Genomic DNA, 16,105 nt, shown 5'->3' with positions numbered 1-16,105 from the left:
AGTAGTGCCAACGAGGAGCAATTACAACAGTCGCTGCAGCTTGCAGGTTGGCTGTCTCAGGCCCTGGCAAAGGTGCTCAGCTCCTGCATCCAGGAATGTGTTGAAGCTCAATTCCAATTGCATCAGGGTTTGGCTGGCGCAGAGCCCAGAGGCAATGTCCTTGCAGCTCTCAGCTGTGAGTCCGCAGCTGGCCAACCTGTGGGAGACACGTGACCACAGCCTTGCCTTTACTTATCTGTTGATTTCCACAATCACTCATGAACAACCTGTTGAGCATTTACACCTGTGGGCCAGGTGGAGGTCAGGAAGACCCTCTAGCCCCCAGGCCCCCAGAAATGCACAGGCACTGGGGGATAGACATAGAAACAAATAACAGTAAGTCAGGTTTTGGATCTCTTTGGATCAAAATCCTCCCACGTTTTCCCAGGTCATCAGAGAGAAATTCATGGTCTTTGACCTTGTCTGTGAGACAGTGGCAGTCTGACTCCTTGTCCTCTCTGTCCTCATCTCATATTCCTTTTAGCTGCATCTCCACTGGCCTCCACACTGTTCCTTAAACACTCCAGGCATGGTCCAACCTCAGGTTCTCTGCACTGGCTGTTTCTTTTGCCTGGAACAAGCTCTGTTACCTGAGAGCTCATGGCTTGTTCCCTCACCTGCTCCCAGGTCTTTGCTCAAAAGTCCCCTTGCAGGAACCTTGCCTCACCACCCTGCCTATTTAAAATGGCACACCCAGCCCCAACTCTCTACTCCTTTTTGCTTTACTTTTCTCTCTAGTCCTTACCACACGCAATATACTTTACTTGTTCTTTTGACTTTTTGTCCCCATCCCCTCTGGAATGTAGGCTTCACGAAGAAGGAGTTTTGCCCATTTTCATTACCGCTGCTGCTGCTGCTAAGTCGCTTCAGTTATGTCCGACTCTGTGTGACCCCATAGATGGCAGCCCACCAGGCTCCCCCGTCCCTGGGATTCTCCAGGCAAGAACACTGGAGTGGGTTGCCATTTCCTTTTCCAATGCATGAAAGTGAAAAGTGAAAGTGAAGTCGCTCAGCCATGTCCGACTCTTAGCGACCCCATGGACTGTAGCCTACCAGGCTCCTCTGTCCATGGGATTTTCCAGGCAAGAGTACTGGAGTGGGGTACCATTGAGCTAGCTGTACCCAAGTGCCCACAGTAGTGTCTGGCACATAGTAGGCACTTAAAAAGTAGATGGTGCCCCAAGGGACAAGTCAAATGCAGATGAAGGCAGAAGAAATGATTAATTTCGACGAGGGAAGGAGGTGGAAATGTATGAGGAATGCCTTGAATGATGAGTAGTTCATCAAGACGCCCAACCCAAGTAAAATCTTCTTCAGATAAATGCCCAGAAGCGGAATAGCTGGCTCACATGATAGTGCTGTTCTTATTTTTTTTTTTTTTTGAGAAATATCTATACCATTTTCGATGGTGGCTGCATCCATTTCCATTCTCACCAACAGTGTATGAGAAAGCACACATTTTTTCCACATCCTCTCCAATACTTGTGATTTCTACCTTTTTGATAATAGCCATTTTAACAGGCATAAAGTGATATCTTATTGCAGTTTTATTTTTTTGGCAGTGCTGTGAGGCTTACGAGACCTTAGTTCCCCAATGAAAGGTCAAGCTCAAACCCACAGCAATGGAAGCACTGAGTCCTAACCACTGGACCACCAGGAAAGTCCCCAAGTGTCCCTTCCTTAGGGACACTTTCCACTGGAGACCCTTATCGGGCCCTGAAGTCACACCTTTATTAGCATGGTTCCCTGATTAATGTCGGTCTTTTGCAAGCTCTTTGAGAATAGACACCTGCCTGTGTTTGTTTGCCATAGTGACCCTGGCACCTGGCGCAGTGGTGGGCCAGAGAGGGGCTCAATGAGTATCTGCAGAATGCGAGGCCAGTTCCACCTCCTAGAGTCAGCGTCCGTCTTAGATCTCCCGTCCACCCCTGTTCAGAGCAGAGCCCAGGCCAGACTCACCGCAGGGTCTCTAGCTGGCACCCAGGGCATCTCAGGGCCTCACCAAGACTCTGTACTACAGAGCGGCTCAAGATGTTTCCACTCAGGTCCAATTCCTTCAGGTTTCCAGTGACCTGGAGAACGGAGCAGAGAACCTGCCAGCGGGCCTCTGTGGCCGGGACCCAGCTCAACCTGCGGGGGAGAGAGGCACAGGAGAGGCGCGGTCAGCGTGTGCAGGGGTGGAGGCGCACGGCGGGCAGTGCCGTCCCCAGGGCTGACCAGCCTCCCTGACTGCCCCGAACACCGCAGATAGAAGAGATGGAAAATGGCTCCCTCTGCCCTCAAGAAACTTCCAGACGGAGGCGGAAGCAGACATAAACGATGAACACTTCAGAGTAGTACGGCAAGGGCTGTAGACTGACGAGCCACAGAGAAGAGGGGGCCCCAGCCCAGGGTGGCGGCAGTGGAGGGACAGCCAACTGTAAAATAAAATGTCCAGTGTGGCTCAGTTCTGCCATGAAAACCAGCATAAAAAAGACTAGATGATATACCTCAATTCTTCTTCTTTTTAAAAAATCTTTTGGCTGCTCTGCACAACATGTGGGATCTTATTTCCCTGACCAGGGATGGAACCTGTATCTCCTGCATTGGCAGCATGGAGTGTTAATCACTGGACCACCAGGGAAATTCCATATACCTCAGTGTTTTAAAAAAAGCTTTTATTTAAAAAAATTTTTAAAAATTTTATATTTTTAAATTATGAAAGCATGATAACACATTTACAGGAGACTTGGAAAATACAGAAAAAATACATCTAGTTACATATAGTTCCACTGTTTATGATAATTATTTTTAAGTAGGTAAGTTAAGATTTTTAGTTGGAGTTTCAAGGTCAAACTCTCAAAAATTACTAGGATGAGTAGACAGAAAAGTAGAAGGATACAGTAGGTCTGAGAAGCACTACTTAATTCAACATAATTAAGATGTGTACAGTTTTCATACAACAGCACCATATACTTCAATTCTTAATGATGGTCATTTCTGAGTGCTGGCATTCTGGCTGATATTAATTTATGTCTTTTTGCTTCTCTACATATTCTTATTTTCCTATAATGGACATGGGTTTTGCTGTGAGAAAAAAACCTTGAAAGTCTAAAAAAGCAAAAACCCAAATCCAGCGTTTCTTCCTCTCTTTTCTGGTTTACTTCTGTGTGATTGGGCTTCCCTGGTGGCTCAGACAGTAAAGAATCTGCCTGCAATGCAGGAAACCCAGGTTCAATCTCTGGGTTGGAAAGATCCCCTGGAGAAGGGAATGGCAACCCACTCCAGTGTCACAGAGACTTGGATGCAGCTAACACTTTCACTTTTTTTTCCACTTTTTTTTCTGTGTGATTACTCCCTTCCTGTGGGTTTCCCAGGTGGTGCTAGTGGTAAAGAATCTGCCCACCAAAGCAGGAGACACAAGAGAACTTCTGGGTTTGATTCCTGGGTCAGGAAGATCCCCTGGAGTAGGAAATGGCAACCTGCTCAGGTATTCTTGCATGGAAAATCAAGTAGCCTGACAGGCTACAGTCCATGGAACCACAAAGAGTGGGATATGACTGAGTGTGCGTGTGTGTGTGCATGCACACATGCACACACTCTCTTCCTGCAGCCAACATTATGCCTTGCCGTCTGTTACCGTAGCATCATACTCAGTTGTAATTACTGGGTGGTTGTGTGTCTTCTACCCCAGGTTTTGAGTTCTTTGAGGCAGGAGTTGTGTTTGTTCATCTGTGATCTGGAGGATCCGGCTTAAAAGCAGTACCAGATAAATATTCACAGAACAAACCATAAAAGGACTAAATGACCAATACTGCAACTGAGGTGGGGGAACCTGGGTGGGGAAGTTAATGGGGTTGGAGGATGTTTAGAGAAAACTCTGCTGTCACTCTCAGGTTGCGGGGGGGTGGGTTTTAGGCTAAGTGCCTGGGGTACAAGAGTGCATTATTGACACAAACAGAGAAGTCAGATGTGCAGGGAAAAATGTACCTTTCAGACACACACATTTTGTGATGGAGGAGATCTCTGGACCAATGCCATGGTCAACAGCCGTCAAGGGGAGTGTCTGAAGCAGCTGAGGTAGGGGTTGCTTACAGATAAACATGAGGGAGAAAGAGAGGCAGGTGGGCTTCATGGAGGGGAAAGCAGGTCAGCACAGGAGGTGGAGAATATGGTGGTCATTGAAGAGACAGGACGAGCAGTGGCAGGACACAGCGGGCCCACCCAGAGGCAGGCAGGGCACGTCACATGGATGGACCCTCCTGCAGGGGATCTTAGGCAGATGGGGGATGGTGGTTGGATCTGCTGTGGTGGTCACTGCAGACCCCGATCCTTGAACCTCTGGGGTTAAGTTTAGTGAAAGTGATTCCAGTGCCTAGGAAGGAGGAGCCAACAGAGGAGCCGGAGAGAAGAGAGGGTGGGGGTACTCACAGCACTGTGTCAGTGGGCCTGCATGCTCCTGGATGTTGTCTGCCCTCATTCAGCTGAAGCCGCCGCACGTGGCTGCAGAATCTAATGCAGAAAGTGAACACGAGCAGCTCCATGCTGGTTCGGATGCATGCTCTCGTTCCTTGGAAATGGGCCATTGCTTGTGTCAGGAACTCCTCATCCTGAATCTCGTACAAACAGTGAAACAGTTGCAGAGAGTAATGCTCACACCAGAGTTCCAATTCAGCCCGCCGCAGCAGTGACTCCCGCTTTCTCTCCCAAGACAGCTTGCATTGGAAAATGTTCTCCATCTCTCTCGCTCCTTGCTCACTCAAAAGGCCGGATAGGAAATGCACGGTTGGTGCCCTAAACAGGTTATTGATCCCATATACTTCTACCAACTTTTCCATGCTTCCAGTGCTGTTAGGATGGTCACTTTTGTCCTCCATGTCCCCTAAGGCAAAGGACACTGCTGCAAAGAACTCCTGGAAACACAGGTGAGTGAAGCTGTAGTTCAGAGATGTGGGGTGCTTTTGAAGAACATCCATCTTTAAGGGAGTGGCGTTGATGACCCCATCTAATCCATGCTTCTTGAGGTCCCCTGGACTGAACAGAGTCTTTCCTTGCCAGATACCCTCAGCAGCAAGAGTACAGAAGCCCCTCAGCTGAGTCCCCAGGGGCTGAGCTTGGATAGCTTGGGCAAGGTAGTGCAGATAGAGGGCTGTCATGGTCTGTGACCTCAGCGAGAGTTCTTCCCCTGCCTCCATCTGCTGCTTCAGGCAAGTGCAGGCCAGCCAGGACACCAAGGGCATGAGACACATGGTCAAGAGCGCTTGGTTTGATTCAACCACGCTAAAGGCTCTAGTTGCTTGGCTTTCCTCTGTGAAATATTCATAGAAATAGTCCTTCCTGGAAGACTCAGAGAACCCCAGGACCTCCACCCAACATGGCTGCTTCAAAGAAGGAATGAACTTCTGCAGAGCTGCAGTCCGAGCTGTGATTAGCAAGGATGCCTCTGGAAATATGGTTTTCTCCAGCAAACTGCCCAGCAGTGTCTGCACGGGCTGCTGCTGGCTCCAGTTCAGACAGAGCTCTGCCCTCTGCTCCTCTGAGACCCATTCCAGTTCATCTAAACCATCGAGGATGAAGAGCAGCTGCTCCGGCTGACATTGGACCTGTCCAGCGGGAGCCGCAGTGGCGGACTGGTCTTTTGTGATGAGTTCCTCCAGACTTGTCAGCTTGGACGTGGCCAGCTCTCTGCAGTTGAAGTAGAAGACACGCTGGAAGTGGTTTCTGTATAGCTGGCCCTCCTCCCAGGCTCTTCTCACATGCCTGGCCAGTGTGGACTTCCCAATTCCAGCAACTCCATGCAATACGACTGTGTGAGGCCCTTCCTGGGGACCCAGGTCTGAGCCAAATAAGTCTCTGACCTCAATCAAATGCCCTTGCTCCTCAACCACCCCGTGATCCCAGCTTTCCCGGTTCAAGGACTCGTAGTCTTTGTGGTAAGGAGTGTGTAGAAGTAGCAACTGCACAAATTTTGGGTGCAAATCTTCATTTTTCCATGACCAGGTGGAGTAAGGTGTCTCTCTCCTTTGATACTGGTATCTCTTTCTGCTTCCTAAGTAAGGGAGAGAGAGATAAAACATAAAGGTATAGGATAGTTTTTTCATTTGTCCCTCCTTCCAATACTCAACAACTGTTTTTTGCACCTGCTCAAGCCACATGCTGTGCTGGCTGCTGATTCAGAAATGAAGGAAACAGAGACTAGAAAAACAGTAGAGAGGCTGGTGAGATATCTGCCCTCCCACATTCATTACAGCACTATTCATGATACGAAACATCCTAAGTTGTTTCAGTGGATGAATGGATGGATAAAGGTGATATAGTCTATTGATCTAGGTGTCTACCTAGCTCTCTATAATGGAATATTATTCAGCCATAAAAAGAAGGAAATCCTGACATTTTTGATAACATGGATGAACCTGGAGGGCATTATCCTAAGTGACATAAGCCAGACAGAGAAAGACAAATACGTATGGTATCACTTATATGTGGAATCTAAAAACAAAAAAAAATTTAACCTTATAGAAACAGAGAGAGGAATAATGGTTCCCAGGGATGAGGGGGTGAGGGAAATTGGGAGATGTTGATCAAAGAATACAAACTTTCAATTTTAAAATGAATTATTTTTGAGGCTTTGATGTACAGTATGATGATGATAGCTAATAATACCATACTATATGTTTGAAATTTGCTAAGATAGCAAATCACAGGCATTCCCCTCACACACACACACACACACACACACACACACACACACACACAAAGGTATTCAATGTGATGGATGTGTCAATTAACTTGATTGTAGTAATTGTTTCACAATGTATATCAAATCTGTACACTTTTAACATAGTATAATTTTATTTATCAATCATGCCTCAATCTTGGCTGGAAAAGCCAAAGAAAAAGAATTCAGCATTAGGAAAGATGCATTTCTTCTGAGTTGGTCTTTTCCATTCTATTGAGCAGGGCTTCCCAGATGGTACAGTGGTAAAGAATCCACCTGCCAACGGAGAAGATTCGGGTTTGATCCTTGGGTCAGGAATATCCCCTGGGATAGGAAATGGCAACCTATTCCAGTATTTTTGCCAGGAGAATCCCATGGATTGTGCTTGCCATGGAGTTGCAAAGAATTGGACATGACCAAGCGACTGAGAGGGATTGGGGGCAGGAGGAGAAGGGGACGACCGAGGATGAGATGGCTGGATGGCATCACTGACTCAATGTGCGTGAGTCTGAGTGAACTCCGGGAGTTGGTGATGGACAGGGAGGCCTGGCGTGCTGCGATTCATGGGGTCGCAAAGAGTCAGACACGACTGAGTGACTGAACTGAACTGAACTGAACCAACCCATTGTGTTTCCATTTTTGCCCTGGTTGCTAGGATACTCAGAATCAATGAATTTTTTTTGTAACAGCTAATTAGCCTCTTGGCGCTCATATTTACTTCTTCATGTTTAAGGTTATTGCTTTTGTATGTTTTGGTAAGATGCCTCTTACATATTACAAAATTCTTGCTTCTTTTCTTCTTTTTCTTCCTCCCTCCCTCCTTCTTTTCCTTCCTTCCTTCTTTCTTTCCTTCCCGGAATGGGAAAAGTTATGATTAATTAAGTCTGTTAATTCATCTCCAACCTGGGTCACATTTTAGGACCATGAATTCTACAAGTATACTCCTACTTGGGTGTGGAAGGGATCATTTTAACAAAACATCTCTCAGGTTTCAAAAGGGACTTCACTCATCATTGAGATCAATGTTAAGAAGATGCCTTGTGCATGTCCTAAGCCACTTCAGTCATGTCTGACTCTTTGTGACCCTAAAGACTGTGTGGCCCACCAGGCTCCTCTGTTCATGGGATTCTCCAGGCATGAATACCAGAGTGGGTTGCCATACTCTCCTCCAGGGGATCTTCGTGACCCAGATGTCAAGCCCGCTTTTCTTACATCTCCTCTATTGGCAAGTGGGTTCTTTACCACTAGCACCACCTGGAAGCCCGTAGATGACAAAGGAAGCGGAACATTAAATGTGTGGATAGTGGCATTTGGAACCAAACATGGAACAGCAGACAGGGTCAAGTGTGCGAAAGGAGCGTGTCAAGGCTGTATATTGTCACCCTGGTTATTTAACTTATACCGAGAGTACATCATGCAAAATGCTGGGGTGGATGAATCGCAAGCTGGAATCAAGATTGCCAGGAGGAATATCAATAACCTCAGATATGCAGGTGACACCACCCATATGGAAGAAAGCTAAGAGGAACTAAAGAGCCTCTTGATGAAGGTGAAAGAGGAGAGTGAAAAAGCCAGCTTAAAACTCAACATTCAAAACTAAGATCATGGCATCTGGTCCCATCACCTCATGGCAAATAGATGGAGAAACAGTGGAAACAGTGACAGATTTTATTTTCTTGGGCTCCAAAATCACTGCATATGGTGACTGCAGCCATGAAATTAAAAGATGCTTGCTCCTTGGAAGAAAAACTATGACAATCCTAGATAGCATATTAAAAAGCAGAGACATTGCTGACAAATGCCCATCTAGTCAAAGCTATGGTTTCTCAAGTAGTCATGTATGCGTGTGAGAGTTGGGCCACAAAGAAAGCTGAGTGCTGAAGAACTGATGCTTTTGAACTGTGGTGTTGAGAGTCCCTTGGACAGCAAGGAGATCAAACCAGTCAATCCTAAAGGAAATCAACCCTGACTATTCACTGGAAGGATTGAGGCTATAGCTGAAGCTCCAATACTTTGACCACTTGATTCGAAGAGTTGACTCATTGGAAAAGATCCTGATGCTGGGAAAGATAGAAGGTAGGAGGAGAAGGGGGAGACAGACGATGAGATGGTTGGATGGCATCACCGATTCGATGGATATGAGTTTGAGCAGGCTCTGGGAGTTGGTGATGGACAGGGAAGCCTGGTGTGCTCCAGTCCATGGAGTTGCAAAGAGCTGGACACGACTGAGCGACGGAACAACAGCAGTGGCATTAGAGAGAGTGGAAGCTGAATTCCATCTCTGCCATTCTGAGAGTTTATATTTTCGAGCCTCAGTCTTCTTATTTCCAAAGTGGAATAATAATAACATCCATCTCCTGGAATGGTCGTGAAATTTTATACTGTGCAAGCAGAGCACATGGCACAGAGCCTGGCACAGAGAGAGTGTGCACCTGACTTGCTCCAGGCCATCTGGGGGCTGAGAAGCTCAGCAGAAATGGACTCTAGGCTAGTGCCTGTCCACTAACCAGGTGATGTGTCTCCTGTACTGAATAATACTCCTGCATTTTAATTTCCAGGGGCTTCCTGGAAACAGTGCCTTAGGCAGGTGGAGAGATTCTGGCAGTAGGATTTCTTTTTTTAATTTTTTAAAAATTAGTTGTGCTGATTTATTCTCGGCTGCACTGGGTTTTCATGGCGTTGTGGGCTTTTTGCTGGTTGTGGCAAGCAGGGGCTACCCTTCGTTTTGGGGGGCTCTGGCTTCTCAGTGCAGTGGCTTCTTTTGATGTAGAACATGGGCTCTCGGGCGTGTGGGCCTCAGTTGTTGTGGTGCACTGGCCTAGCTGTTCTGCAGTATGTGGGATCTCCCTGGAATGGGAATCGAACCCAGGTCCCCTTCATTGGCAGGCAGATTCTTAACCACTGGACCACTAGGGAAGTCCCAGCAATAGGATTTCAGAAGAGAGGTCTCAGAGGTCTACCAGACCCTTTCTGCTCAGTATATCAACCTGGCCCCCATCCATGTCTTTGCCTCACCACCCCTTTCTGGAAGCTCAGCAGGGCCTTACCTGTGCAGCTATTTCCAGATGTTTCAACCAGTGGCCATACAGTCCCAGGACCCTCCTTCTCTCTGGGCTCTGGATGTGGGAGTTCACAAACTCTCAGAACTGCGGTGGATGTGGGGTCATTGGGTAACTCTTGGCTTGGTGACTCATGATATGGGGAACTTGGAAAACCTTGGTGAATGCCTAGGGAAAAGTCTTCAGGGGAGAAAGACAGGAAAGAAAGGACCATTTATTGAGCATCGATTTCAGGCTCATACATTTTAAATTCTCACAAAAATCCTGTGAGATGGTGTTGGTAATCCAATTTTTAAAATCACAAAGATAGAGGTACAATTTAATCCTCTTAATGCTCTGAAACTTCCTCTGTCAGGTAGAAAGATTTTGATAAACCACTTGGGGAAGGGAGTTAAGCTGCCCATTTCAAGCAACAACAAATAGTTACTAAGTGGTATTCTAAAGTGGTGGGTCCTCTTCATTGCCAGGCAACGTTTTAATTTTTAAAATATTTATTTATTTATTTGGCTGCACCGGGTTTTAGCTGCAGCTTGTGGGTTTGTCTTTTTTTTTTTTTTTTTTTAGTAATAAAAGTTGTTTATCAGTTTTCACAATCAATACCCAGACAAGAAATAGAAGATAATTACAATCACGACTTGTGGTTTTTTTCAGTTGTGACATACACACTCTTAGTGATAGCATGTGGGATGTAGTTCTCTGACCAGTAAAGAACCTGGTTCTCCTGCAGTGGGAGTGGAGTCTTAGCTGCTGGATCAACAGGGAAGGCGCTAAATGCTTTATCATTTTATTCAGACACTGTTTTGCCAGACAATGAAACTCAGGATATGCAAGTTGGGGGCAGAGGGGAACTGCTCTGTGTCTTCAATAACGGAAGAGTCAGTGAGACTGGGTAGTGTGTGTGGGGAAGGACAAGAGAGAAGAAAGCTGGTGGGGGCACAAGAGGGGACCTTTGTGGGCAGAGAGATGTAAAAAGTCTAACACTTTTCTTCTACAACATCTTGTAGAGTCTACATCATATATCTGAACTTCTGCGCACATGGGTTATTTTAGTGTGGAGTTCGAGATGTATAAATTCTGTACTGTGGCCTGGGTTGGTGTGCAGAGTAGAAAACTGAGTAGATCAGATGAGGAAATTGAGACACAGGAGGATGAAGTGATTTGTTCTGTGTCATAGAGCAAGTGGGTGAAGTCAGGGTGGAAACTGAGGGCAGTGGAGCTTGTGACCATCATTGTTGAGGCTTGGGAGTAGAGTGGTGAGAGTAGGCACAGAAGGAACGGGAAGGGACTTCTTTGGTGATGCAGTGGGTAAGAATTTGCCTGCCAATGCAGGGGACACAGATTTGGTCCCTGGTCTGGAACGATTCCACATGCTGCAGAGCAAGTGAGTGTGAGAGCCACGACTGCTGAGCCTGTGAGCCTAGAGCTTGTAGTCTGCAACAAAGGAAGCCACTACAGTGAGAAGCATGAGCACTGCAATGCAAAGTAGCCCCCGCTTGCCACAGTGAGAGAAATCCAGTGTGCAGCAACGAATACCCAGCGCAGCCAAGAGTACTGGAGTGGCTTGCCATCTCCTCCTCCAGGGATCTTCCCAACTCAGGGATCAAACCCATGTCTCTGGCATCTCCAGCATTGGCAGGTGGATTCTTTACTGCTAGCGCCTCCTGGGAAGCCCAAGCTGGGGATGGGGACGTTCAAACAGCAGCAGCAGATGGAGGGAGAAATGACTGCACCAGGAATGGGTGGTTCTAGGCTCCAGCCCCAGAGAAGGCAATGGCACCCCACTCCAGTACTCTTGCCTGGAAAATCCCATGAACAGAGGAGCCGGGTAGGCTGCAGTCCATGGGGTCGCTAAAAGTTGGACATGACTGAGCGATTTCCCTTTCACTTTTCACTTTCATGCACTGGAGAAGGAAATGGCAATCCACTCCAGTGTTCTTGCCTGGAGAATCCCAGGGATGCGGGAGCCTGGTGGGCTGCCGTCTATGGGGTCGCACAGAGTCGGAAACAACTGAAGTGACTTAGCAGCAGCAGCAGCAGGCTCCAGCCCTGGCTCTGTCTTCAGATGCTGTGTGAACTTGCACTTTGATACTGAGATGAGAAGAGGAAGAGGCCGGGGTGTGGCTGGGGTTTGAAACCTGGGTGACTCAGGATGATAGAGGCCAAAATAAGAGAAGTCAGGAGAGGGAACCGGCTTAGGCTGAGGGGTGAGCCTACCCTTCTCTTGGGGTTTATCTGGAGAACTGAGTCCTCCTTGGAACTTTTTAAACCACCCTGAACCCCAGGATCTTCATAGTCCACTGAGGTTGTGAGCTGAGCTCTGCCTGGGCAAGGACCACATTGCACCAGGTTGGGGGAGATTCACTGTCTGACTGGTGTGAGTCTCAGCGTCCCCGTCTATCAAATTGGAAGGAGTGCAGTCTCAGCAGAGGGACGCTCCTGAAAGATCATTTTTAGGCCCACTGTGCCCACCACCCTGGCTCCTGGCTCCTCCAGCCTTCTGTAGTTACTTCTGACTGGGTCTGCGTGGAGGTACAAGCTCACTGGCTGCCTCAAAGCTGCCCCCCACCCCAAGCCTCAGGGCCCCTCAGCAAGCCTCACCTTTCCTATATCCAGATGTTAAAATTAGGGGGCTCGGACTCCGATTCTTTGACTGCTTGAGCACTGGTTGCTTAGGCTTGCAGACTTTCAACACTTCGGTGGAGGTGGGCCAGCTAGGAGACTCCAGGTTGGGCGCACTTGGTGAGTGGGAGAATGAGGAAGACAGGGCTGTGGGGAGCAGACAAACAGGTTGGAGGATTGCCAGGGGAAGGGGCAGGAGCCAGGGTTGAGGCCTGGGTTCTCCAGCCAAGAAGAACAAGAGAGGTCTTCTGTCTCAAACAACAGAGGTCAAGAGGGAGACCATTGCAGCCTGCCTCTTGTAGGAGGATGATTTCCTGATGCTGCTGGAGGGTTTATCCTGATTTGGGGTCCAGAAGATTTGTATCTGTGTCCTGACTCTCTTTCTACCTCCTCATGGAAGTTGAGCCCCCTCTGTGCGCCTCTCCTTGGTGGGGTGAAGAGTCCCACCTCCCAGGGCTGCTGATTAATAATAATAACTGCAGTGACAGCAACAGTAGCAACAGAGCTCCTATTTTTTTTTTTTTGTTTGTTTGTTTTTGAGTACTTACTAGTCTTAGGGGCTTCCCTCATAGCAAAGTCGATAAAGAATCTGCCTGCAATGCAGGAGACCCGAGTTCCATTCCTGGGTCAGGAAGATCCCCTGGAGAAGGAAATGGCAACCCACTCCAGTATTCCTGCCTGGGAAATCCCATGGACAGAGGAGCCTGGTGGGGTACAGTCCATGGGGTCGCAAAGAGCCGGAATAAAACACCACTAGACTCTTAGACTCTGTGCTAAATATTTAATATGAACTATCTCTCTAACCCTTACATAGTCCAAGGAGGTAGGCTCTTACTCTCCCATTTTACAGATGTAGAAACAGAGGTACAGAGCAGTGAAGTGACTCACCCAGTGTGGCAGTGCCCAGTTCCCAAGTCCGTGCTTATAACACAAGGCCAGGCAAGTGCCTGCTTAGGAGTCGGGCATGAAACCCCCAACCCTCCCTTCCAGTTGCCCTTCTGAATTCCAGCCTCCTCCCTCTCTGGCCCTCTGAGCACCCCATCCAGGCCCTGTGAGGACCACACGGGATCCTAGGAATCCACTTGGCTAGAAGAGGAATCCAGCAACCTCCCCTCCCCACCCCAGTAAGCCTCTTAGCTGCAGGCTGGCCTAGGTCTGGATGCCACCTGATCGGGCAGTCCTAAATCACTGCCCAGGGGAAGGTGTGTGTGTGGGGGTTCTCTGGTGGGGGGTGGTGGTGAGGAGATCGACAGTGGGCAGAGGAGGCTTTGTAAGCACCTGGATTCAAGCCTGTCTCTTCGAGGGTCTTGGTACACGCCATTTGCTTGTTCATGCGCGGTCCCTTGGTGTGGCTGGCCTCGCACCTGAGCTCTACCTTCTTGATCGCGATCTTCTGGCTCCTTGGCTTCTCTGGTTGAGCATGGACCACCTCAGGAGACTGCAAGCAGGGTTCCTTATCAGGCAACCGAAGCCGGGGCTCCTTATTGAATAGCCGCAGCCGGAGCTCCTTCAGCCTCTCCTCCCTTCCCTTCAGCCTCTCTTTCTTCTTTTCCTCCAAGTCCTCCAGCCTCCGGGCTCCACCAGCCAGCACTGCCGGGCTGGGGGACCCTGGGGGTGTCAACTATAAATTGGCACTTGCCATGGGCACTGGCTGTCTACCTCTACAAGGATTAAATCATATGCTGCTGCAGCTGCTGACCTTTAACATCCCCTGAAGGGAGTTCAGGATGGAGATCAGGAATAGGGCCCTCTGTGCTCAAGGAAAACCTGGCACAACAGGTCTTTAGAGTGTTAGGTCTTTTCAGGAGCTGATTTTTATGAGCCCAATTCTTGCATCTCCTCACATCTAGAAAAGCACTAAAATTCTTCATGGGGAGGTATGCTCCTCGTGACGAGCAGAAGCCTGCAAATACAGGTTGCATGAACTCTCCCTTTATCAAAATCACATATATACTGACATTCCTCTGTCTCCCTCTTTGGAGCAGTTTCTCAGCGCTATCTGAAGTGCTGTCTTCTGGGCTGCAGTCCTCATTTTGCCTTCAATAAAACTCAACTGGCAACTCTCAGGTCATTTTTTTTTTTTTTTTAAAGGCAGCAGGGATGTTTACGGGGAGAGGGTGGATGTTGGGTTGGTGAGGACAGTCAGGAAGACAGAGAATAGCCACTTCCTGGACCCCTACCAATGCAGGACTCCCATGGGGATCACTGCTCTTCACCTGGCAAACTCCTATTCAGCATTTAGAATCAGTTTTATAAAACCCCAGGGCATCTGCTGATAGACTTTGTTGGGAGAAGGGAGGGGAAAAGGAGTGGGAGGAAAAGCCATAGGAAGAGGGGGGTCCAGAGGGGGCCTGGGAGACACTGGAAGAGGTCAGCTTCCTGGGTGCCAGGGTGGAGCGTGAGGTCAGTCAGGAGGGTGAAGGGGCAGGGCTGGGATGGTGGGTGAGAAGCGCTGGGCACTTACTGTTCTGTGTCCCTCGGAGTCTTCCTTCTCCTGGGACTTGGACACCTGGGACCAAGCCTTCATGTGGACAGGAGGTAGGGGCTTTCAGAGCCAAGGGTTGAGTTCAGAGCTGTCTGCCCTCAAGTCTCCTCAGATCTCTCCTGGCCCTGGGTCACTGACCTGGGAGAACAGTCCTCACCATGTCAGAGCAGGCATGGGAGTCACCAAAAGGACCCACTTGAGAGTGCAGCCTGAGAGAGGGGGGTCAGGACAGGCATTTTCTGCAGCCTCTCAGTTTTCAGGGCTTCCTGAACCCCACTGCACATCCTGCCATGCTAGGAGGGGCACCAGGGTGTGTGTTCCAGGCCCAGGGGGCTGCCTGCTTTGTGAGCAGCTTGGCACGCAGCTAGTAAACATTTCTGCTTGAAAGCGGAACAACGCTGCCGCATCTCAGCAAATCCAGGTCTCTGGGGAGTAGGCATGGACTTTCTTCCTTTTTTGTAGAATCCTCAGTGTTGGAGACTCCTGGCAGAGGCATGATGTTACCTAACTCAGTTCCTGTTGTGTAATGGTTTCTGGCCTTAACTGGCCCTGGGCTGGAGGGGACCAGGCCTAAGGAGTTTCACTGACTCCTCGTGTGACTGATACCTTTCTCTGAACCTCAGTTTGCTCATCTATCAAATAAGACATCATAGGTTTGCAAAGAGGCTCCAATTAAATACTGGAGTAGGTAGCCTTTCCCTTCTCCAGGGGATCTTCCCAACCCAGGGATTGAACCCAGGTCTCCTGCAATGTAGGTGGATTCTTTACCAGTTGAACCACAAGGGAAGCCCAAAAGCTCTTCAGCTCAGTTCAGTTCAGTTCAGTCACTCAGTCGTGTCCGACTCTTTGCGACTCTTCACGCCCCTTCCTATGTAGTACAAGGATTAGACTGTATGGCCAAGAGACTATTTTGGAGGTAATGATGGTCTGTCACTTCTAAATTCAGATTATAAAAGGATTCATAAAGACAACGATGGCTTCCATCCTGAGCCCCCTGTCTCTCCTGGGTTACTCGTGCTGGGAGGAACCAGTTGCCGAGTTGTCAGTGTCTTGATACAGGAGTTCGCGAGAAGAGGAACCAAAGCTTCCTTCCTACAGTCACAAGAGTAAGTTGGAAGTGAATCCTCCAGCCTCAGGGGAGCTCCAGACGACTTCAGCACCAGCTGATACAGTTGCTACAGCCTGTGAGATACTGAGTCAGAGACA

General features: G+C 48.5%; 1 protein-coding gene across 1 annotated transcript in view; it reads right to left on the bottom strand.

Annotated features, from left to right (window-relative positions):
* Nucleotides 1-15,252, bottom strand: part of NLRP1 (NLR family pyrin domain containing 1) — a 33,639-nt gene extending 18,387 nt beyond the window's left edge. The window contains exons 1-7 of the mRNA XM_013972605.2: nucleotides 14,879-15,252; nucleotides 13,693-13,852; nucleotides 12,394-12,561; nucleotides 9,784-9,975; nucleotides 4,450-6,067; nucleotides 1,999-2,169; nucleotides 26-196 (exon numbers count right to left, since the gene is read on the bottom strand). Of these exons, the coding sequence (XP_013828059.2) occupies nucleotides 26-196; nucleotides 1,999-2,169; nucleotides 4,450-6,067; nucleotides 9,784-9,975; nucleotides 12,394-12,561; nucleotides 13,693-13,852; nucleotides 14,879-14,941 (2,543 nt within the window). The 5' untranslated portion in view covers nucleotides 14,942-15,252. The remainder of the gene's footprint in view (nucleotides 1-25; nucleotides 197-1,998; nucleotides 2,170-4,449; nucleotides 6,068-9,783; nucleotides 9,976-12,393; nucleotides 12,562-13,692; nucleotides 13,853-14,878) is intronic.

This window comes from Capra hircus, chromosome 19 (genome assembly GCF_001704415.2).
Source record: "Capra hircus breed San Clemente chromosome 19, ASM170441v1, whole genome shotgun sequence".
NCBI classification, from domain to species: Eukaryota; Metazoa; Chordata; class Mammalia; order Artiodactyla; family Bovidae; genus Capra; species Capra hircus.
Note: the sequence above shows the minus strand (reverse complement) of the source record. Positions and strands in the feature narration are given on the sequence as shown.